Genomic DNA, 23,396 nt, shown 5'->3' on the forward strand with positions numbered 1-23,396 from the left:
AAAAGGTTACTACTGTATGTACTTCTGGGTAGCTTAATCTATAATTATACATCATCATTTATTTGTTGATTATATTTTGTCTTAATAATCTGAATCTGTAAAGTAGCCTAACTAGAGCTGTCAAACAAATGTAGTGGAGTAAATAGTTTTATTTTATTTTTATTTTTTTTATATTTCCCAATAGTTTAGTGGAGTAGTATATGCTATAAAATGGAATTACTCAGTAGAGTACAAGTACAAGTGTTAAATGTATATTTTCCACCACTACACACATTAGTGTCATTTGAACTGTCACTGTAGACATTTTGAAGCATTATCGTAGTAATGGTGGTCAACATGCATTAGATGGATCCCACTGCTACAAAAAAAAGACAAAAAGAGTCTAGACAGTTTTAATCCTTTATTAATTATCCAAGAATTGCAAGTTCTTTTTAAGTTGTTATTATTTATGTTAATCACTCTGTGGAGGATCACTTTCTGTAAATTCTAACAGCAAATAGACAAAAATGTAATTTATATGTAAAAATTTAAGTAAAATGAAGTTTACAGGATTTCATAGGGACCAATACTATACAAAATCTATATATAACTACATTGTACAGTATAGGATAATTGTCATCTGGGCTTCTAACATTTGGAGTCCAGATGTTCACCACTCACTAATCTTTAAGGATTTTAAAGAACTTCACACTTAAGCTATTTATTCATTTACATGGGAGAGTTTGGGTGTGAATAGGCCTGTTTGTGCTGTTTTACAAGAAATCATAAATCACATGGATACAACATAGAAACTGAATCTGTTAAAGTATCCCATATGTTACCTTACTTTTTAGAACAATGGCTCTTGTAATGTTATTCAGTTTAGAAACACACTCCACTCTGACCCAAAGTCTGATCACGCGTTGTGTCAGAATCAGAATCAGAAATACTTTATTGATCCCCCAGGGGAAACTCTTTTGTTACAGCTGCTACAACAATACCACAAAAGTGGACTACTTGGTTTTTGAAACCTACTGTAAGAATATTGATTATATGATAACCAGTATGTTATGGTGTATTGTCAACGTTAGACAATACATTTCAAAGAAATGACAAAGTAATGCCCTGTTTCTAATGTAATGTTTGTAAGGAAACAAAATCATATGTGAAGATACATAGTATTTGTTTTTTTTTATTATGATATGCACAAGTTAAATATGTAAATTAAATAGTGTCTAAATCTCAGTCATAGAAAGGATTTCAAAAAACATTAAAGAGCAGCCACATTTTATTAAATTTTAAAGCCTAATCTAAACCAGGAATATATCATTTAAATGCTGTTAAGTAGATTCCAATAATTAATTCTGACTTCTCTTATTTGGATGCTATTTAAAAGTGGCACAGATTTCTGTCTTTATTTCATATGTAAATCTGGAGGCGGGAAGCACGTCCAGTTAATCTACTGCCACCGACTAATCTCTAACTTGTTGTGGGGGCTGTGTATTGAAGAATGGTCCTCTTGTTTAAAAGATTAGTGCAGTTCTACTCTGGATCACTCCTGACGTTACAGAGCATGATGAGATGTCAGTGGCATGCACACACTTTCGCATTTCACTGACAGGCGCAATAAACAAGGGCGGTCACAAACGTCAGCAATCTGTTGAATCCTCTGTTCTAACTTTTAAAAATACTGATCTATTTGGTTTGAAGCTCCTTACGTTGCTTTCTTTGTAGGACTGTTTGTATTTTAAGTCAAGCTTGAAACTAATACAATATTTGGGCATCACCGATTACGTCTGTTTACTATAAGCATTTCTTAAGATGAACTCAAAATAAAAGTCATCCCCAACATAATGAAAGATATTACATAAAATTTCATATTGACCTGAGAAAACCAGAGAAATCACGTGTTTGTTACAGAAGTAGCCAAGTCCAATGTTTTTTTGTTGCATTTACTATGTGGTATATATATATATATATATATATATATATATATATATATATATATTTTTTTTTAATTAATTAATTTTTTTTTTTTTTTACAATATTCCAATTCATTTTGTTTGGTTGACAAAAACCTTTTTGAAATACAACTGCAGAAACAAAGGACAACAAATCCAGGACATATGTTTACAAGGGACAATGGCTACCACTGTTCAAGACACAACACACACACACACGTACACTTACAGACAGAAACACCTAGGTACCTGTGAGAAACCACCAGGACAGTAATTGTGTGTAATTATTGCATGCTTAGTTTATTTGGACTTGTTCTCAATTTGAGGCACATCGATCTTTTCCCCAGTGAGGAACTGCCAGATGCCTCCTCTGTAGTTCTCATTTCCCAGAGCATACAGGAAGACATTGAAGGTGGGAGAGGTCTTAGCCAGGATAGGAGCCATCTGCAGAGACAGGTGCAAGCACAACAAGGTTGTAAGTGCTTAAAAGACCTCAAGGAGTGTTACAGATTCTCATGAAAATTCACTAAAATACAGTTATCAAGCACAACTGCTTGTTCAGCTAATTAATTAAAGCCAATATGTGTCGAATTTTTATATGATTATATCAAAATTAAAATGATTCTCATGATTATTGAAAATGAAACTCCCGGTTAAATTGGTACAGTCTATGTGTTGTTTGTGAAGAGATAGCAGCATGCATTGCTGTCTGCCACAGTGTCTTTTTTTGATACTACCACAGTCAGATCTTCATATTCTATGCATAGGGAGTTTAAAATTTAAGATATTTGACTGTATATTTATGTATGTCCAACATGTGAGCGTGAGCATCTTCTATGAGCTGCATTTAAATATATATAGCGTATGAGTCAAAAGCTTGCACACACTTTCCCATTTACTTGAATGAGAAAGTGTGTCCAAACTTTTGACTGGTACTGTACATTAATAAGTTTGGATTATAGTGGAGGTTTTTTTCTGCATGTATATACTGGCAGTCCTTACCATCCTAAGCTTGGGGGAGACCAGGTTGGCATTCTCCACAGCAGCGTAGAAAGCCAGGATGCCATAGGGGCCCCAGCAGAACAGCATAGTCTTAAGAGGAGTGTTGGGGTTGAACTACAGAGGGGAAAGGATAGAGAGAGAGGCAGAGCAGGAGGGATAAACATGGGAAGGAATGAAAAGTGGAGAGGGAGAGAGGATCAGGACAAGAATAATTAGTTACCAATCAACCATAAGGAGTGAAGGAGACAAAATGCCTTGTTTCATGAGGTTTTTTACTTGCGGGCAAGTCACATGACTGGGATAATGACTGGGAGAAAAACAGTATCTGTGTTAAGATCATTCATGCTAGAAAACTGAAACAGCTAGTGCGTAAAGGGGCAGGTTGCTGTAATCCACGGGTCAAAGTAGTCAGTGATTACACATACAGAGCAAAATGTAACCCCTTAACATACAGTTTCCCCCCTTTTCCATCATTTCAGTAGCTTTAAAGTTGGAAAAATCATTTTATTCCACACTGTCTGACAGTATCATATATATTCTATATCAGCTCATTTCGACTCTGCATTGAAGCTGTATGACGTTTAGTGAAACATTCAAACCCACATCTTCATGTTTTCCATGAAATGGAAATATTCTAGATGTCTTGGCCCAAAACTCCAAAATACTATTTGGTATCTTTGAAAACTTTTGGGATCGCCACTAGAATTTAAAATTAGGTTCTGTGGGTTTGAACAAAGTTTGGCTGCACAGCATTAGTTTGTACTGACTCCCCGGCTGGAATGAGTCCTGACCTGACAAGCCAGTCACAGAGGCATTTAAAGATATTCATAAAGCAACATCAGACACAACCTCTCACCACTTCACGGCCATGGGACACGCCCAGACAATCGTATTTATGGCATACACATTACATTAGAGATATTACATAAATGAATTGTTCTGGTGTCTCCAGCCAACTCAGAGGACTGTGAGTAATGGGCTTATGCAATATAAACTGAGGCAACCTGATTCAGCCCCTGAGGAACTCCACTATTGAACTTGTTATTCATGGACACATTGTTGTTTTCACAGCACACCAGCTACTGCCTGCATTCCCAAATGAAGCACTCAGTCTTCCCCCCGTGGCAATGACCTATATGTCACAGCCTACATGCTCCCCATTCACAGTCTGTTTTGTTACTCTGAATGAGGACCATGTGAGGAATTTGTGCTTACACTAGGAAGAGATGAAATTGATGTCAATATAAAGTGAATTCTTCTGATTCCTTCCAATGGGTGACTTCAAAGAAGGAAGAATCTTTACGTGGATTGCATATTTTTGTAAGGATTTGTGCTTTAGGTATAACTTTTCTTTTAGTTATTTCTAAATTCCTTTGCCTCATGCATGTAATTAAATTTGGGATTGGAGCCACTGTAGCAAAACAGAGCCAGTCTGTCTCCGTATTGACATGAAAACATAGAATTGCTATACAAACTTGAATTTGAAATCTCAGTGTGTAAATCTACATCACTCTATACTTCTGATCCTATGTTGTTGCAGTTTGTGGATTTAGTTTTTCTTTTTTAACTTACCCTGGGGTTTCCAGTCTTCTTGAATTTCTGTGCAATGGACTGGTAAGAGGACATAACAACAAACACCTGGATGGCCATGTTAAAGATGCTCATGGGGATCAAGTAAGACACATAGTTTCTGTGGAGAGAAAAATGCACAAAGTCTTAGTATAAACTACTCCCAGTGAGGGATAGAGAAGCCAAAGACTATCTACATATATCCTGATAGCATTGTGAAGAGTGCATGTGTGAGAAAGTACCTGTCTCCCTTGCTGTAGTCCAGAGTGCAGCAGGTCCTGAGAGGCTCATAGTCGTACTCTCCCCAGCCGATGAGGGGCATGGCAGACCAGAAGGCAGAGAAGAGCCAGATAAATACAGCTAGAGTGATGGCGCTGCTCCACTGCAGCTTTGTCCCTGACAAGAACAAGGTCAAAACATTCATCATTACTTTTTTTTAACACCTTCATCAACATGAATGTGTGCTTGACTATATGTTTTCTCAGTCTGGTAAAGGTCACACTACTGCAGAAGCACTTTGTTTAACATGTTTATACCAGAGTAACCAGCTGTCTAATAACTTCCACAGTAAATAATGTGAACACTGCAGGTTACCTGTTGAGTAACTTCCTCTTTCTGCTATTAACAATGGCTTTATGACTCAGTGTTGAAAATACCATAAAAAGTAAAGAGTTTCTACTAACACTCAAGCATCCCAGGTCACAGTCGTAACACCATTTGCTTATCTGCTAATAACAACTGCTCTGTTTTATTATTTTAAGGATATTCAGTCATCAGAACGGTCTGTGGCAAGTTTAAATACAATAGGCCACTTGTTGACCAGCTGGCCTCTTCAGAATCGCAGGAGGTCTTAAGATAAGCTGGAGGCCAAGAACAAGAACCAGTTCAGTGTATGCGTGGATGTCATGTGTGTGTGAGCCTGTGCTCCACAGGGGAGAGTAAGCAGAATGTATTTGGATGTAACTGTGCATTACCTACTGGGCAGGGACAGAAGCAGGCGTTAACTTACTAGTGCAGTACTGGTGGTATCTGTCCCAGGCGATGGCGGCTATAAAGTGGATGCTGGCGAGAGCTGTCACAAAGCCATGGAAACCGTGAGTCTGGCATCCTTCAGAGCCATAAGGCCAGTACCTGGAGACAGAGGGTGAGTGCATAAATTGTTTTATTTACAAATTGTCCCTTCAGAGTGAGCTCACTATGTGCTAAAACAGCTTATGTTCATGACCAAACACACTGAAACTGATGGAAATATAACATGCAAGCAATCAATCACTTTACTTATTTTAGACCATGGGTCTATATTTGAAAATAAATAATAACAATAATAATATATAGCCTATAATCCCTGGACTCATGAACACAGAGCAGCATCTCTCATTTCCTGATTACAGCTTGAAAATCCTCTGCACACAATGACATAGGGTTTAGCAGTGTGTTGACCCCTCCATTCTACAGCTTTGATTGTTCCTCCCTGTATCGATTTTCAGCTCCGTGTCGATTGCTCACCTAGAGGACAGGTAGCCAGTCATTTCAACGGTGTTATTTGCTCATTACATTTCATCTGGTCACATATGGTCAGACCTTGATCTACATTATGAAAGGGGGTGGTTACATCACTCACCTCAGGAAGCTGGAGAAAGCGGCGATGGTGGCGTTCATGGAGATGCCCATATCAGCCATCGCTAAGCTGAACACTAGGAAATTGCTGGGGGTCCTCAGTTCTCTCACTTTGAGGAAAGCGACGATTGTCACCGCATTTAAAAAGAAGCCCAGCAGACCTTTTGGTGGAACAAAAATAAACAATCATGAATGGAAATCAGTGCGCACAGCGATGCTTATTGCGCCACATGCAGCACCGTGACATTTCAAGACGAGAGTAAACATGCTCTTTTCCAACATCGCAGTCGGTTTTTTGTCTACAAACTAGAAGTGAAGGTTAATTTGCGAGTTTAAAGAGAACGCTACAGATCCCCTCCTCCCACGACATTATACTGTCAGCGACCGGGTGGCTTCAGGTCCTGTCATAGGTTAATGCGAAAACACTCACCCTCCACCAGCAGACACGATCCCAGGGAGAAGACATCAAACTCGGAGAAGCCATCCGGTAAAGGGTAAGACGAGACCATCCTGGAGCCGATTTGACACAACAAAATGCAGCTGTCACAGACTTTTCACTCCTCTCTATCCGCTCGTTTACGATGTGCCTCAGTGTGACCGAAGGGAGCCCGCTTTTAAAGGGGGGAATTCACGTGAAAAGCATGCACTTATTATTATGTAAACCCCCCCTCTCTCTGTCGCCCCAATCCGTGCAGGAATGTCTTAATGAACATAACCACACAAACCGCAACCCGTAATGCGTATTTGCCCACCGCAGCGGTAAAGCCGTCAATTAGTTACACAACAAGCCTTTGTGTCTTTGCATCCCGGTGAGGATGCAGCCCTCGCTGATGTCCAACGACGAGATGACACGTTTGATGCAGCCCACATCTCTGCGTCCGACACAACAGGTGTCAGCAGCGCTTCAGCCTCCTGCCAATCAGAACTATACTCACATTTAATAAGAAAACAAAACCCTCCAATCACAACATCAAACGATTTCCTCTGTTAACAACAATATTATTCTTAGACTTCCATGTCTTTGCCAAAGGCTCTGCATGAGTGTTAAATTCATTGTGATTGGTACATCCAGAGGCACAGCGTTAAAAATATGCGAATAAGTCTAAAGACGTGGCGTTTGCTCTTGTCTGCAGGCAAAAGATAAGGATACACAATGTATTATTCACTGCCTCCTATATGCACATCAGTGCCTTGCAGCTTATGCACAGTTTATCTTAAAGTGAAATGTGTGATGTACTTCATTGTAGTAACCCTGTCCATGTGAATATTGTTGATTTGTAACTTTATTAACCCTTTGTACCATAAAGCAGGACCTTTTTGCAGGGAATAAAACTTCTGATAGACACACTGACCTCAAGAGATTAAACCAATTGTGACATCTGCCTGAAATGATAGAGGACAAAACCAAATTGCACTTTTGGAACTGCAGACACAACATGTGTCAGTAAAAGTTTGATTCAGTCTGGAGTTTCCTGTGTGAGTTTTGCAAATGTGGTTTACAATAAAAGCTAAGTGTTCCAATTTAGCTGATCAACGTGCAAGCGTGTAAAATACATGAAAACAAGTCATCTTCCCCAGCCTACGATGGATTCGTCATGTTTCAGTTGCGACATCATTTGCAGCTTTTCATACCATGGGGTTAGAAGTTTGTCTCACTCTCAGGATTATAAGATCAGGAATCTTGGGAAACATAGGTGACAATGTGTGTAAAGTGCAAAATCATATGGGAATGCTGATGGTCAAGATCCAATTTATTTTAGGACACTTTACATCTTACTAAAAACAAAATTCTAATTATGTGTATTAATTTAAGAACTTAGATGTATCAGATGATTTATGTGGCCATGATAAGAAAGCTAACCACTACACTATGTGGTAACACGGTAACACTGTGACAGTCAGCTGAATTGTTATCACATTTTTGCATGGGGTTGTTTTTTTTCCAGTCCAAATTGGCTCTCTTAAAATTGGTCACACTAAAAACTGAAAACACTTAAATGCATTTACAAATGTATCCCATTCCAGATTAAATATGGGAAAAAATTATCTCAAAATGTAAAAATATGAGAACACAAATAGGTGTATTTATAATACTAATAATATTTGGATGTTTTTTGCTGACGGTTTCTGCTGAAAGTGTTTGTGCACTGAAGCAAGTTTAATTTGACAACTCTTGCTTCATTTTAGCCCAATAATGATACTGTATGATACAGCAAACACTCCAAAACCCTATTTATTCTACTCTTACATCAGTATATCTATTCTAATTAGACTTTTTGCACACTAAGAATGACATTGCACTTTAAATAAAATCCAATCTTCTGGTTCATACAATGTAAAAGGACAGCTTTGTTGGCTTTAGTAAATGAGATTAACTACTTGCAGTGCGATATGGAATGTTTAAGTGTTTCAACACGAGGGAATATGATTGCTCAACACGGCTAGGGCCTCAGTACAGACCTGCACGGTTCTAAAACCATACACACTGAAAGACCTGCGACTCAAAGGGATTTTAATACAAAAAGGTTAAACAGAGCAATAAAACTAAAATAAAGGGCAAATACTCAGGATGGAAGAAGGAAGACTTTAATATATCAGTATGTGGCACATAACACACAGGAGACAGAGAGAGTGAGAGAGAGCGACTACAGTATATTCAAGATTTCCAAATGCAGTAGCTATTATTGTCCCTATTCATCTTATAAATCTGAATTTATTCATCTCTGTTAAACTTTTTGTTGTGTACAAAAACCTTTGGCCTGGCTCTGTGGTTAAATGTGGGTCAGATGTAAAGTGGGTTCTTACTGCCAAGTTGTTCAAACACATTAAACACACATTGTTTCGCCATCTCTTCAGGCCAGAGTCGGCACACTTTGCAGTGCCAGCCAAGTGTAACACTGAACTTTCAGTGTGATGAAATACAAGGGGGGACACAATGAGCATGTGCCAAATAACACATGTAGTATTTACCTACATTGCAAAACAAAAGCTTTAGAATTGGAGGTATTTCCCCCTAGTAGTGTGGGATTTTGTCCAAATGGATTACAGCGGTGAAATCTAAAAGCCACTGTGAATCTTTCATTCAAAGTGATTACACATACATTCCTTACTATTGTAGTCTTTTATTCTAACACATTGTGTTGGTTTAGAAAATACTACTTTGTTTCATGTTTATGAATAGTCTACATTTGTAATTTATGTGCAGGTACATAAATGTAATGAATGAAATGGGATGGGAGTGCCAAAAGAGGGAATGAGAATGCAATGTATTTGAATATTGCTGTTTCGCTCAAATCAAATACTCCATGTCTGCTTTTTAACGGCAGTCCTAAAATAGGAGCCACAGGCCATGCTATAGGGGCCACCTTGTGGTAAAACATAGTGCTGTCCACTTACAGATTTACAGTCACGGCAGGGCTCAAATGAACAAGCTACATTTGAGGGAAAGAAAAAAATCCAAACATCACAGTGGATTATATCCATTTCGGAAGTGTTTTTCTATGATAATAAATAGGGACGTCTCTGCGCAGCCTATCGGATTCCGGGATGCAATACGCATCCAAATGAAAAGAACGCCAGTCCTTTCGCTAATCCTTGTCTATCCTTTTTATATCTGGACTCATAGCAGTCCGATCACTATGGGACAGCGAAGCGGTGGGACAAAGCCATGCGGATGATATTCCTGTAAATGAGAGAAAAAAGCAACTCTGTTTGACCTCAGTGGGCGCAAACTGGGCGCATGTAGGCAAGCTGCGTATGCGTAAAAGTGGGCCAAAATGTTCCTCGTCCTGCTCCTGGGGCTCTACCTGGCCACAGGTGAACTTGTCTTCCCAGTGAGCTCCTGCCCGTCGCAGTGCAGCTGTTTTTACCACAACCTGAGTGATGGATCAAAAGCCAGGTAAGGTGGCTGTCCAAACGAAAATGATTTTATATCAAAAACACACTATAATATGTTCTGGTTTGTGCGCACAGACGCATCTTTTTAGACGGACAGGTCTTGTCCTCATATCAGGACAGATGTTTTCATAGAGGTGAACATGTGTACAAAATATAATTCAGGGAGTGCATGTCGGTCCAATTTTATTTAATGCAGGATTATCTCTCAAAGGCACTTTCAACCCCCCCATATATGCGTTTTATGCGAGTTTGGATAGAGTGGGTATTTTTTCAGAATTATTAGCCACAGCATTGTTGCTACTTGTGAACTTACCACATATTTTTTTAACCTCTAGACTTCAAAACATGATTTAATCTTAGACTTTTTGTGCTATTTTCTAATTAATACTTTTTCATTTATTTTGTTACATTGTAAAACATTACATTGTCCTTACATTGTCCTTCAATGCGTAACGTGTAAGCATTGTGACGGATGATTTGGAGGTGAACACAAATTCACTTATGATGTCTCCCTTTTAGGAGCGTGATTTGCAATGATCCCGAGATATCGCTTGTGCCTCTCGGGTTCCCTGTTGACACGTCCAAGCTGCGGATTGAGAAGACGGCCATCCAGCGGATACCAAGCGAAGCCTTCAACTACCTCTCCAGTCTGGAATTCCTGTGGATGTCTTTCAACACGCTGTCCGCCTTGAACCCGGACAGTTTCCGGGGACTGCTCAGCTTGGAAGAGCTTCGTCTGGATGGGAATTCCCTCACCGCCTTTCCCTGGGAATCTCTCATGGATATGCCCAGCCTCAGACTTCTCGATTTGCACAACAACCAGCTCACCTCGCTGCCAGCGGAGGCCACCACTTACATCAAGAACCTCACCTACCTGGATCTATCCAGCAACAGCCTGCTGACCCTGCCGGCAGAGGTGCTGTCCACCTGGTTGGCCGCAAAACCTGTGCAAGGGCCAGAGAGCTCCAAAATGATACTTGGTAAGAGTCAGTGCGCATCCTGACGTCCAACCTTCTTTCACCCAAACCTTCTGGTCGTGGTTTATGCCTGCCTCCATTTAAATACCTAAAGCGCACTGTTAAACATGCGTAAAGGAAAGTGTGTTATTATTCCCTCACATTTATAAACACTTTAAAATGTCCTTATATCTGCTTACAACTACATTATAGTGTGTGTTAAACCATTAATTAAATCTTTATATAGCAGTACTTATAAATGCTGAATATGGAGAGTTAAAGTAAAGTGTTATCAACACGAAAAAAATCAGTTCAATTTCTTCGCACTTAAATTTGCTCTTAATTGGGAACACATGGCCTTTTCTCTAATGGCCTTCTCATTTTGGAATATCCTTTTTTCTCTTTATGCTTATATATGTGCCTTGGCCCATTCTGCCCCAATTGACCCTTTAGAACCGAAGACAAGGGCGTGATTTAATTAAGTGTGGAAGAAGTCTGATCGGCAATTTTTGCCTTTTGCCTTTAAATTTAGAACAACGTCATGCACAGCGTTGCTGCACTTCATAGCCTACTGCATGTTTAGAATACAAGTACAAAGTTCATTTGTGTTTAACCCATCCTCATACTCAGAACGGTGGCCAGCTGTTCCAGGTTCAGCTCTAAAGGCTGGTGCTTTGGTCAAGGACAGGAGGGTGAAATGACAGCAAAACCTGACCTTGATCACTAGTACACCACCACCACCACCATCATCATCATCACCACTATCATCATCATCATTGCCGTAGTCATGGTCATAATGTAGTTTATGAATTAAATATTAATCCTCTTACAGGATTAACATCCTAACATCCACACCGGCCATCTGCAGGCTGGTCTATCACTTTGCACACAGCTGGACACTTTTCTTCTTCCTGTAGCCTCACTTGTACCCTCACCCTCAGGTCTCCATGACAACCCCTGGGTGTGTGACTGTCGGCTCTATGACCTGGTCCAGTTCCAGAAGTTTCCGACGCTCTCAGTGGCATTCATTGACACAAGGCTCCGGTGTTCAGCTCCTGAGAGTGTATCAGGGGTCTTGTTCAGTGACGCAGAGCTGCGTCGCTGTCAGCTCCCACGTATCCACACAGCTGTGGCACGAGTCCGGAGCGCTGTTGGGAACAATGTGCTGCTCCGCTGTGGGACCATTGGAGTCCCCATCCCAGACCTGACGTGGCGCAGGACGGATGGACGAGTCCTTAATGGAACAGGTGAGTCACCACATATTTGAAAGTCAGGGTCTTTCTCTGTTGTGCCTGAGATAAGATGCTTTTGTCTGCACTGTAGTGCTGCTGTTAATTAAACAGAAAGCGATCAGTGGAGATAGTGAGGTTGAAAGTCTGACTGACAGCTGTGGCTAAAACAGTGAGTTATGCAACACTGATGATGATCAGTGCAACATTGTATAATCACCTGCTTGGCGCTTCTTTGTATGAAAGGGGATATTTCTCAGATGCCACATCATATTTTAGTTTTCTTTTTCAGATGTTGTCCCTTTGTAACCATTATGTAACGACCATATTCTCTCTTCTCTGCCGCCACAGTCCAGCAGGAAACCTCAAAAGAGGGAATCACCTGGTCCATCCTCAGTGTCTCAGCTGTGTCCCATCGTGATTCAGGGAAATACATCTGCAAGGCCACTAACTATGCAGGGAATGCTGAGGCTGTCATTTCTCTCATTGTCTCAAACTCACCAAAACCAGAGGGGAACCAAACCAGTAATGACAATAAAGCCAAAGTCAAGAAACTCAACCAGATGGGCAAAGCTGCCTACCAGGAGAAACTGGTGGCCAGATATGTGGTTCCAACCTCCACCCCTTCATCCCTGCCTGCCCTGGATCCAGGCCTTCCACCTGGTCTTGGTCCTGATCCTGGACTAGCCAGTTACAGCCTGGCTGACAGAGCCACCCCGGGGCCTGCCACCTCCTCCAACCCAGATGCGCTGCTGGATCTAGAGAAGACAAATCTAAGCAACCTGGCGGCCAACACCTCGTTGCTGCAGCAGGACCCGGACAGAGTGGTCCGCTCAGTAAAGGTGGTGGGGGACACAGACAACACAATTTCTCTGAACTGGAGAGCCCCTAAGGCCAAGAACACAACATCATTTAGTGTGCTGTATGCTGTGTTTGGAGAGAGGGACATGAGGAAGATCAATGTTGGGGCGGGGCAGAACCGTGTAACCATCGAAGGGCTGGTACCCAGGACCAAGTACATTGCCTGTGTGTGTGTGAGGGGGCTGATCCCTAAGAAGGAGCAGTGTGTCATATTTTCCACTGATGAAGCAGCCAGTGCCACTGGCACTCAGAAGCTGATTAATGTGATTGTGATCACAGTGGCCTGTATCATTGCGGTCCCGCTCACTGTCATCGTGTGCTGTGGGGCGCTGAAGAGACGCATTCAGAAGTACTGGGGAAAGAAATCCAAGGACATCCAAGATTCATATGTGACCTTTGAAACACTGTCACCTGGCACTAAGGCCAAAGGGCTGGAGGGCGAGTATTTGAACAGACTGAACCCAGAGGAGTCCAACAGGCTGCTGTCAGCCCGCTCCAGCCTGGACTCTGAGGCCACAGCTAAGATAGAGGGACAGCCTAACGAGTACTTCTGCTGACATCATGCTCCAGCTCCGGCTCCTGCTGCACGCCATCTTCCTCGTACTCACCTGCATCCACGTCCCAGTCCAAACCCCAATACCCAATCACATCACCATCACCACCCCCATCCCCATCTCCACCCACATCCATATCCCCATCACTACCTGCACTCTCATCCTCAGCAACATCCTGACGTCAGCCCCCCTCCCACGCGCTCCCGTACGCCAACATCATGGGATTCCCCCCCACCTGTCCCTCCTCGCTGGATCACGCCACCAACTCCCCCGCCACAGAGAGCCAACTTCTATCAAAGAACTTTTGCACGCTGCACTATAATGGAAATATCAGTTTAGAGAATATTTAACATTTTAGTTAACTTGTTTTTTCCAGATATGTGTAGAATATTTCGTGTTTCCTGCAGATAGAGTGAAACTCATTGGACTGTCATACATGTATCCATGCATTAATAGTAAGACAACATTCAAGCACACTCATGCTTCCATGTCTAAAAGAATGTTTTTATCACAAAGCCTGTAAGAGAAAACATGTCAAAAGCTGAAAGAACATAACAATCATTGTAATTTATATTTCATCTCACTTGCATGGCCCAGCGAAGAAACCTCTGCAACCTGATCTGACATAAAAGGGAACTCAATGGTTGATACTCCATTATTTATATCATATATGTATGTGTATGATTTGTATATACTTTACTGGATGATGTACACTTACATATACAGTTAAGTCTGTGCCTCTGTATATATCTGTCATATGTTCTCAGAGAAGATATACACACAGGCATGGTTCAACATGGAGAAAAGCTGGAGCTGGAGAGAAGTACAGAAAGGACTGAACTATGACACTTTGTAAATATGGTGGAAATGATACAAAATGTTAAACAATTTTTATTCCCAGCAATGCGACACATACTGAAATATCTCTATATACCTGTTTTGTGCCACCTAGAGGCATCATTATCCCATTAAATGTAGATCTATTATTCCAATGATATTATTTGAATATAGTTAAATAAACTTTTATATATACATCTCCAGTTAGCAGTACTGTGTGTTCTTATAGTTCTTACACCTCAACATATTGATCAATTTTCAAAGTGGGTTTCCATTCAGCAAGGATTTGAAAAAGGGTGACACAGATTAAACTCTTTATTTTATTCAGGTGGTCTAAGACTTAAAGGTACCACTTTGTGATAAGTCACAATTTATAACGGGTTTGTAAATTGTAATGGTTTTATTAATGTTAATAAATCATTTACTGATGCTTTATAAATCAGTTATAAACCATTAATAAGAACACCTTTTGGGTTGCCAAAACAACTTATTAACATATATAACTGCAGACTTGAAGTATTTATTAATGGCTTGCCAACTTTCAGAACTGCATTGTTATTAAATAGAAAGGGCAGGCTAAATCAGTCAAAGGGATTTTTCACAAACAGGCAACCCAAAAACCATGTTCTTATTAGTAAATTATTAGTTACATTAGTTATTTCATAAAGGTTGACTTCATCACCTCGGACTCAGAAAGTGGTACCGAGTACCGAATTAAACACGTAGTGGGTCAGAGCTACTAACAATGTCAAGTTAAGTGTTAATCATGCGTGTCTTTCCCAAGAATTAGACGCCACTTGTTCAGTACACTGTACATCAGGGATTAAGCTTAATAGGCTTCTCTCGTCTGCCGCACTCGGCATGTCTTGAGCACGAATGTAGCCCTCAACTTTAGGAATTTTCGCGGACTATGGACATAATTTGTTACCTGCTAGTTATAGTTTTGTTCAACATCCAGGCGTATGAAACTTATTCTCAATGTTTACGCGGGTGCAGCTGTGTAGAAGACCGTCATGGAAGGTAAAACCTGATTTCACGTAGTCCAGTCTTCACCATGGCAGAGGTATTTTTAACCTAGAACTGTGTCAGTGGGTGACCGTAGATAAAGACACATAGTTATATGACAATTACATAGCTTATATTGTCTCAAGAAATGTTAGCTTTAGGGGTTAGATTGAGGTCTGTAGTTCTAATATGTGGTCCTAGTAAATAGTGTTTATGAAGCATCAGGCTACACAGTAACATAATGTTTATTTAAGCTCTTCCCTTTAATCATAGGTCGCTCATATGTATGGAGGAGAGCGCGTTTGGTGCCATACCAGAGAACCTTCCAGATGATATGACCAAAATACGAATAGAAAAATCTCATTTCACTGAAATACCCAGAGGGGCATTCTCAAAAACGCCCGCATTGGAGAACTTGTGGTTGAACTTCAATGATATCACAGTGATAAACTCAAAGGGTCTGGAGGGTTTGGGGAACTTAACCGAGCTCCGCCTGCAAGGGAACAAGCTGCGTTCAGTACCATGGACAGCGTTCGAGGACGCGCCGGCCCTCAAGATCCTGGACCTGAAGCACAACCAGCTGGACGTCCTGCCGGAGCATGCGTTAAAATTTTTGCCAGGTCTGACTTACTTAGACTTATCCTTCAATCGGCTTACGGTCATATCGAAGGAGGTCTTCCAAAACTGGCCTCTCTACCAAAAACTACAGAACATGGAGGAGCGGGAGGCGACCGCTTTCGGGCCGAACGTCGTCCTCGCGCTCCACGACAACGCCTGGCTCTGCGACTGCCGCCTGAAGGGCTTCGTGGAGTTCATCAGGTCCCTGAGCCCCCCGATTATACTGATGAACTCCTACTTGACCTGCTCAGGGCCGGACTTTAGGGCGGGCAAGTTCTTCCACGAGGTAGAGCTGCAGGCGTGCATGAAGCCCATCGTCACCACCCCGTCCTCCAACATCAGCCTGCCTCAGGGCGCAAACCTCACCCTGCGCTGCCTCGCCAAGGCCAGGCCAGACTCCACGGTGTGGTGGACATATGGTCTGAAGATAATCAGAGGATTTCATGGTAAGAGTGTGCATGTCATCCGCACACCCAGTTCGAGTGATATCTTGTAGTAAATTAGATATTTAAACACACATTTTAATCGCAGACCCCTATAACCCCTCCTTAAAGATGAGGCGGGCTAAATCTGGATAATGGCCCACCGCGATATAATCACCACTGATTCTCTCAATCTGCACAACACCATCAGTGTTGACTGAGAGTACTGGGCTACTGTGTAATTAAGTAAACATTTGCGTCATTAGACTTAACCTTTAGAGTGGAGTGCTTACTGTAGATCATGACTGCAAGTCATGACCAGTCCATCATAAACTAACAGCAACCAGGCTGCTTCTGTCTGTACTGCTATCAGTATGCTGTTGCTAACAGTCAGCTGTCTCATTATTTTGGGTAGAAACCAGAGGTGAGTAGAGTAGCTGTCACTAGAGCAAAAGTACTTTTATATTTATACTTTAGAATGACAAAATAATGATGTTGTGAAGTTGTAGCTACTGGCTTTATACTACATGATTTATTAATGCTTATAGTTCAGTTATAAGCCATTAATAGAAAACAACCTTTTGGTTGCCAAGTTGTGAAAAATCTCCCTTGCTGGTGAGTCATTAATAGTCATGTCATTAATAAAATCTCTAATCAAAAGTAATGAATGTATAACTTTCTAATAAGCCATCAAGTCTGCAGTTATAATTAATTAATAAAGGATTTCTCACTGTCTAATAAGCAAACAGCAAAAGTTAGTCAGTCATTTGTAATTATAAATTAATATAAGTAATTTAATAAAGGATTTGTAAAATAAATTATTATTAATTCATTAAGTCTGCACTTTTAAATATAAGTTCCTAATAAATGTATCTTGTTCTGGATACTCTGCAGCTGTTTTCCAGCAGATCAGAGGTCACATAGTCCACTGAAGCACTCTTCCTGATTAATTAAGGAGCTACATGAATTCTGGCAGCCCAGATTTCTTATCATGTTAATGGCTGATCTATAAAGCATTGAATTGAATGGAATTGATCTTTATTCAGGTCTTTAAGTTACAAAAAGTGATTTATTAAACATTAATAAAGCCATTAGTTACAACTTATAAACCCTTTACAAAGGGTACCAAACTACTTGAGTAGGGAGTAACATCATGAGGAAAAGCACACTGCTGTCTTGTTCCCACTTCTTTTATTCCATGTAGACATGACTGATATTGTTGCAACCACACATCATCTCCTGTTAGATAATTAGTTAAATTTTTACAAGGACACAACACAAATTTTTATGCCATACTTTGTTTGTTATGTGCACATTACATGCATGGACCATGTAAGTATTATCCCCAAAAGTAACATGTTGCAATATCTGTACACTTTGAGATAATCCCCCAAACATGTTTATTAGAGCTTAAACATTTGTTGATTAATCGATTTGTCGATTGACAAAAAAATAATTGGCCACTTGACACTTGACACTTTTGACAACCGTTAAATAATTTAAGTAATTTTTCAAGCAAAAAACGCCAAACATTTTCTACTTTCAACTTCTCAGTTGTGAGGATTTTCTTGTTTTCTTTGTCTTAAATTATAATTAGTTGAATATCTTGAGGTTCTGGACTGTTGGTCAGACAAAACAAGTCATTTGATCACTTCACCTTAGATTTACACAAATTGTGATGGGCATTATTATATTTCCTGACATTTTAGGGATGAAATGATCATTCAAATAATTGAGAAAATAATTTGCAGATTAATTGATGATGAAAATAAGTGTTAGTTATAACCCTACAATGTCTAGTATATATGAGGGGAGGCTGTGGCTTCGTGTTAGAGCAGGTCATCTACCATTCGGAAGTTCAGCGGTTTGATCCCAGCTTCCCCCAGCCCACATGATGAAGTGTCTTTGGGCAAGACACTGAACCCCAAATTGCTCATGAGGGCTGTGCTTTTGGGGTGTGTGACTGAGTTAGTGTTTTTTTCACGTAAACAGTTACCTGAATTTGTTGAAATAATTTGTGCTCAACTTTGTGATATGTGGAAAAATGTCTTAAAAGAGCTATAAGTGACATTCACTGCCACTAAATGTCACTCTAGAGCACCAGCATCTCAGACCAGAACAAATAGGCTCTACGGCGCACCGGACTCCATTGAGAAAAACAGTAATTTTACTTTGCAGATCATCATAAAACACACTTTATTCAAACTGGACAGAAACAAAATAAAACTCACCAAAACTGTCTTTGTAAGTCTTTCCACTGTTACAACAATCACCAACTCTGGTTTGGTCGAAATAAATCCTTAATTCACCGCATTAGATGAGAAAAGAAACAGCTCTCCTTACAGACAAACAGTCTCACACAGGGGACTCACATGCACTAACGTGCACGCACAGCCGATGTGGCTGTATAAACAAACACAGAAAGGGTAACAACACAGGTACAGGAGGTGTGACATCATCCTCTGCTCAGGATGCCATTACTCCACTATATCATTACATAGCAAATAAGTGTTTGGTGCTGAGTTAATGTTCAGAATCTTATTTACAGAACCTTTAAGATAAATTAACAAAATGAGTTTTTTCATACAGATTTTTATTGTCTAAGCTTGCATGCCCCTTAGAATAACATTGGATATCCCTGTTTTCCTCCAGAGTCTCAGGAAAGAGTGGACGAAGACACCATCAGATCCCTCCTGGTGATCCCCTCCCTCCATGCAGCTGACCGTGGGGTCTACACTTGCACTGCTGTCAACTTCATTGGAAACTCCTCTGTCAACATCCTCCTGGACGTCCGCTCTCTTGGCGGCTCCCAGTCATCACTCCTCCCTGGCATCCCGGCTCCACCTGCTGCTGGTGATGAAAATGTCTACATTGACATCCGCATCGCCAAACAGACAATACGCGGTATCTCCATTGAGTGGTACGCCACCTTGGACAGCCCGACTGAAACCTGGTTCACAATCCACTTTGGCCGCGCAGGCGCTGACAAGAAAGAAATGATCTACATCGGCCCTGGGATTCACTCTTATGCCGTCTCAGATCTGATGCCTGCTACCAAATATGAAATCTGTGTAACGCTCAAGAACCAGGCACCACGTCCCGGCCAGTGCATTGTGTTTGTAACCGGAAGTGACATTACTGAGATGGAACAGAGGGAGAAGCTGATTCATATAGTGGTGATAGTTTTAGCCATGGTACTGGCAGTGCCTATAGGCATGTATGCCTGCACTACTGACACTAAGTTTGCCTGCCTGGAGGGTATCATGGAATCCTGGAAGAACCGGCGGAGAGAAAGCAGCTCGTCAGGGATTGAGCGGGACAGGCAAGGCACCTTTGACAGCCTGCAGGCCGCCAGCGATGAGGGCCTGGTTAATAAAGATTCCAGTGAAGACAGGAAGGTGAGGAGGAGGTCAGATGACAGACTGCATAAGCACAAGGCTGACCACAGCAGACTCACAGCTGAACTATATTAAATTACTATTTGTTAAATCAACAACTGAAAACATGAAACTAACCTTGTAATAGACCTGTCTCACCCAGTTCTTTTTGTAAAATAGAATAGAAAAAATAGATCTGCTGTATGATGTTGACTTTGATACTGATATAACTTCAATATTCGGAAGAATGACAATATTGTCTGCCTTTGTTTTAATCTCATCTCTTCCTCTGTTCTAGGCCGAGGAGTTTGTTGCAAAGATGTGAATGATGACCGTTATTTCAAGAGTGTAATTCAAGGATTTGCAGTGCTGCAGTTTGTTTCTGTCTGAAATACGACATGTTTGTCTTGTTATCATGATATGTTTAAATGTCAGTTATCACACATTTTAAGTTGCTGCTTTATCTGAAGCCTTTGTGATTGATTTAAATGGAGGACTGCTCACAATTACTTTTGATGAGTATATTTTCTAAAAGTCTTTCAGTAGTAGGTGCTTACTTTATCTCCTGCTTTATGTTTGTGTAGTTCCGAGTTAGAACTTTAATATTGTTTTATGTATTTATATACTGTAGGTATTTATCTATTTGTCAGACAAATTTTATTTTGGCGTATGTTTTTGGCTCAACGTTAACATTTAAGTTGACATATTTTTACTGTAATACAATACAATTCTGGAACAAGAAAATCTCTTAAATCAGATGGTAATTATGTGAAATAATTAAGTGATTGTGCACTCTGTCTGTAGACAATGTCTTCATTAAATTTAGTTTAATGGAGTTAAAATAGTATATTGTATGTTACTAATATATGTTGAGTGATTTTATTGCTCTTTAAAGCACAAGAGGACACATCATGTATCAGTGGATTTGGGTAAATACATAACATAAAATCTTTCAATTACAGCTTTTTATGACATTATGACTGACAAAACATCAAACAAAGTGACAAAACCTTAATTTATTGTGTCTGTTCATGGTTACCAGGTAACACATACTAAAGTTGGATTTGAATTAAATTGATTTGTTAATCAAACTGTGTATTTTTATTAATTGATGTTTGATGCTGGCAAGTGAATGACAAAGGTTAAAGGATAGGTTCACAATTTCTCAAGTCTGTCTTAAATCAACAGTCCGGTGCCCATATGAACATTGAAACTGGTTTTGCTTGCTGTAATTATTCCTCCTGTTCATACTGCCATTAAGAGATTTTTTTCTAATGCTCTTCCAATGTAAATGATGGGGACAAAATCCACAGTCCTCGTTCCCTGCAAATATGTATTCCAAACTGTATCTAAAGCTAATATTCAGTAGTTTGAGATAGTCAAGTCAAGTGGATAATTTGCAAAGTCACTGTGAAGGCTGTTGAAGCCTCATATTAATGTCATATAAACTTTGGAATATATTTTTTGCACAGAATGAGGACTGTGGAAGTTTCATTAACATATGTTTAATCCTCTTTGCATCACTGTACATGTACGTCACAGTTCCTCATCTCCCACTTCTGTCAACACAACACAAAGCAGTCATGCGTCACACATGACCTGCGCTGCCCAGCCCAGACAGATGGCACATCAGTTATGTCTCAGCCAATGAAATTGTTCATATGACATAATACCCAAACACTGGCATCCTCTCCAATATCCCCTCCTGTCGTCACTTTATGATCAGATCACACGAGCCCCCTCCTCCATCTCTGTGTGCCGTCTCTTGGGATGCAAGGAGATCAGTTTATCTCTGCTGGGACCCGCTTCACTTGACTTAAGATCATGGTTTTAAATGACTGGCTGAGATTGGCAGATCTCATTTTCTGGAGCACAGACACACATCTGCTTTCTTGCTTGTTCAGATGTGTTTATATGATTTACGGGTGGGGGATTGATGCTGCTTTTTGTTGTAATCCTTATCCATTGCGTATGACACAAGACAATGTGAATTCTGTAAATGCTCAATTTAAGCTATTTAAGCACAGAACACATGAATTACATCTTTATTTGGGCTTATCTTATTTTTTTCCTTACATACCTTAATGTTGCATAAAGCAGTGTATTAAACGCTACGCTGTGAAACGGCTGCTGATCTCATGGGCAGCAATGTTCAAAGATCAGGAGTTAACCATGTACGCGTAATGCTTTCTTTCTTAATTTTCTTATTCAGAAAAGCACATATTTAATTTACCCTTTAGAACCTCAGTTGCTTCAAACACACAACCCTGCGCATAGCTTTCTTTCATTCAGCATCAATGCTCTTTGCAACTTTTAACTCTGTAATCCTCCATCAAATAGCCCAGTAATCCTGGCTGCCTCTTACATGGCATAATGCATGATCATTTGGGCTGTTCCTCATATTCCCTCATTTAATTTCAGAGCATTAACAGTTTGCAAAACTGAAAAGTTGTTGTGTTTATTTATGTCGACTTTGACCTAAAATCTGGGTTTGGTTAGCTCAGCTACTGATCTGAAAAAAACAGCATGTCACACATTTGTAGAAAAGCACATATATATGTACAATCTGACTGAGTTTAGGAGGAAGGTCTTTTTTGTCAAATAAAAAAAATTAAATCCCCAGAGTCCGCTCTGCGTCATCATAACCATGTGAAATGTGTCGGCCTCAAAGCTGCAGAAAGTTCGCTGCCAGTCACACACATCTTGTCAGTCTAAACTAGATCATGGCAGATGGACTTTTGGTTTGTAGCCAAGGATGCAATATTGTTCAAAGATGAACAAGTTGGTCCTTGGATTAGAGAGTGTAATCTGCAAATTTCATGTTTTATTTAACTTTGAAATAGTGTGCATGTTTGGTCATGATGTCTACACAAATACTCAGTGAGTGCTTCAGTGTAACTTCATAATTGGTAGTGCTCAAACTGATATTGGAGCTGAGGAGAGCAAAGGGGCTTGTATAACGATAATATATTACATATATGCTGAACATCTGGTGAGGTTGTACTAAAAACAACAGCAAATGTAATAGTGTTGTGTAAAGCCTTCTTCATACACCTCATTCTAACTCCCATAATATCCATATTCCTGAATCTTGTTCTACATAGCTATTATTCAGTGTTGGGATACACTGCTTCATATTTCTCTAATTTTTACATTAGCTTAGCACATGCTGCATCAACTTCTTTCCTCTGCTTTGTCAGTAGGGATGGACAATATAATCCAGCAAAATCTCCCTTAAGGCCATAAAAGCTTCAGTTTTAGTCATTATCATTTTGTTTGAGGATTGTGACGCACTTTGTCTTTCAACAGAGGGCTGTGGTCAAGCAGCTTCTCCTCTGTCTCCAGAAGGGGGCAGTAGAGTATATTTGCAGGCTCATTAAGGAGGTGTTGTGCTAATGGAAACAAAGCTTTCTCTGTGTTTCACAGAGCCTTCATGTCTACAATCTGTCTGGACTCACTGTGTTCTAATGCTGGACAGTTGTAGCTGGTTGTGATCAGATAGGCCACACTGT

At 40.3% G+C, this 23,396-nt stretch overlaps 3 protein-coding genes across 4 annotated transcripts; 2 read left to right on the forward strand and 1 right to left on the reverse strand.

Annotated features, from left to right (window-relative positions):
• Window positions 1-2,214: 2,214 nt before the first annotated feature.
• rgra (retinal G protein coupled receptor a) lies at window positions 2,215-6,749 on the reverse strand. Its single transcript, XM_044213747.1, has 7 exons — window positions 6,559-6,749; window positions 6,133-6,289; window positions 5,521-5,642; window positions 4,754-4,907; window positions 4,515-4,632; window positions 2,943-3,056; window positions 2,215-2,384 (listed from the first exon to the last, which is right to left on the reverse strand). Exons 1-7 carry the CDS (start codon window positions 6,635-6,637, stop codon window positions 2,241-2,243), a joined length of 888 nt encoding a protein of 295 aa, XP_044069682.1. The 5' UTR covers window positions 6,638-6,749; the 3' UTR covers window positions 2,215-2,240.
• A 1,527-nt stretch (window positions 6,750-8,276) lies between these two features.
• On the forward strand, window positions 8,277-14,665 carry lrit1a (leucine-rich repeat, immunoglobulin-like and transmembrane domains 1a). The gene is made up of 4 exons (XM_044213745.1): window positions 8,277-10,026; window positions 10,545-11,005; window positions 11,923-12,228; window positions 12,562-14,665. The coding sequence occupies exons 1-4, from the start codon at window positions 9,905-9,907 to the stop codon at window positions 13,626-13,628; spliced, it is 1,956 nt and encodes a 651-aa protein (XP_044069680.1). The 5' UTR covers window positions 8,277-9,904; the 3' UTR covers window positions 13,629-14,665.
• A 566-nt stretch (window positions 14,666-15,231) lies between these two features.
• On the forward strand, window positions 15,232-20,975 carry lrit2 (leucine-rich repeat, immunoglobulin-like and transmembrane domains 2). 2 transcript variants are annotated; one of them, XM_044213751.1, is made up of 4 exons: window positions 15,232-15,482; window positions 15,741-16,531; window positions 19,160-19,905; window positions 20,183-20,975. In XM_044213751.1, exons 1-4 carry the CDS (start codon window positions 15,373-15,375, stop codon window positions 20,207-20,209), a joined length of 1,674 nt encoding a protein of 557 aa, XP_044069686.1. In that variant the 5' UTR covers window positions 15,232-15,372; the 3' UTR covers window positions 20,210-20,975. The 2 variants fall into 2 exon arrangements, with proteins under 2 accessions (XP_044069686.1, XP_044069685.1); XM_044213750.1 differs by having other exon boundaries at window positions 19,160-20,975.
• The last annotated feature ends 2,421 nt before the right edge of the window (window positions 20,976-23,396 follow it).

This window comes from Siniperca chuatsi, linkage group LG11 (genome assembly GCF_020085105.1).
Source record: "Siniperca chuatsi isolate FFG_IHB_CAS linkage group LG11, ASM2008510v1, whole genome shotgun sequence".
In the NCBI taxonomy this organism is placed as follows: Eukaryota; Metazoa; Chordata; class Actinopteri; order Centrarchiformes; family Sinipercidae; genus Siniperca; species Siniperca chuatsi.

What these genes read in the sequence shown, in the direction of transcription:
- lrit2 (XM_044213750.1), top strand. Translation starts at nt 15,373, where the DNA reads ATGGACATAATTTGTTACCTGCTAGTTATAGTTTTGTTCAACATCCAG. An exon ending in GTAGAAGACCGTCATGGAAG is followed by an intron (nt 15,483 to 15,740) that starts GTAAAACCTGAT and finishes CTTTAATCATAG; the next exon opens with GTCGCTCATATGTATGGAGG. An exon ending in GATAATCAGAGGATTTCATG is followed by an intron (nt 16,532 to 19,159) that starts GTAAGAGTGTGC and finishes GTTTTCCTCCAG; the next exon opens with AGTCTCAGGAAAGAGTGGAC.
- lrit1a (XM_044213745.1), top strand. Translation starts at nt 9,905, where the DNA reads ATGTTCCTCGTCCTGCTCCTGGGGCTCTACCTGGCCACAGGTGAACTT. An exon ending in AGTGATGGATCAAAAGCCAG is followed by an intron (nt 10,027 to 10,544) that starts GTAAGGTGGCTG and finishes TCTCCCTTTTAG; the next exon opens with GAGCGTGATTTGCAATGATC. An exon ending in GAGCTCCAAAATGATACTTG is followed by an intron (nt 11,006 to 11,922) that starts GTAAGAGTCAGT and finishes CCTCACCCTCAG; the next exon opens with GTCTCCATGACAACCCCTGG.
- rgra (XM_044213747.1), bottom strand. Translation starts at nt 6,637, where the DNA reads ATGGTCTCGTCTTACCCTTTACCGGATGGCTTCTCCGAGTTTGATGTC. An exon ending in GACTACAGCAAGGGAGACAG is followed by an intron (nt 4,633 to 4,753) that starts GTACTTTCTCAC and finishes TTCTCTCCACAG; the next exon opens with AAACTATGTGTCTTACTTGA. An exon ending in AGAAGACTGGAAACCCCAGG is followed by an intron (nt 3,057 to 4,514) that starts GTAAGTTAAAAA and finishes TCCCCTCTGTAG; the next exon opens with TTCAACCCCAACACTCCTCT.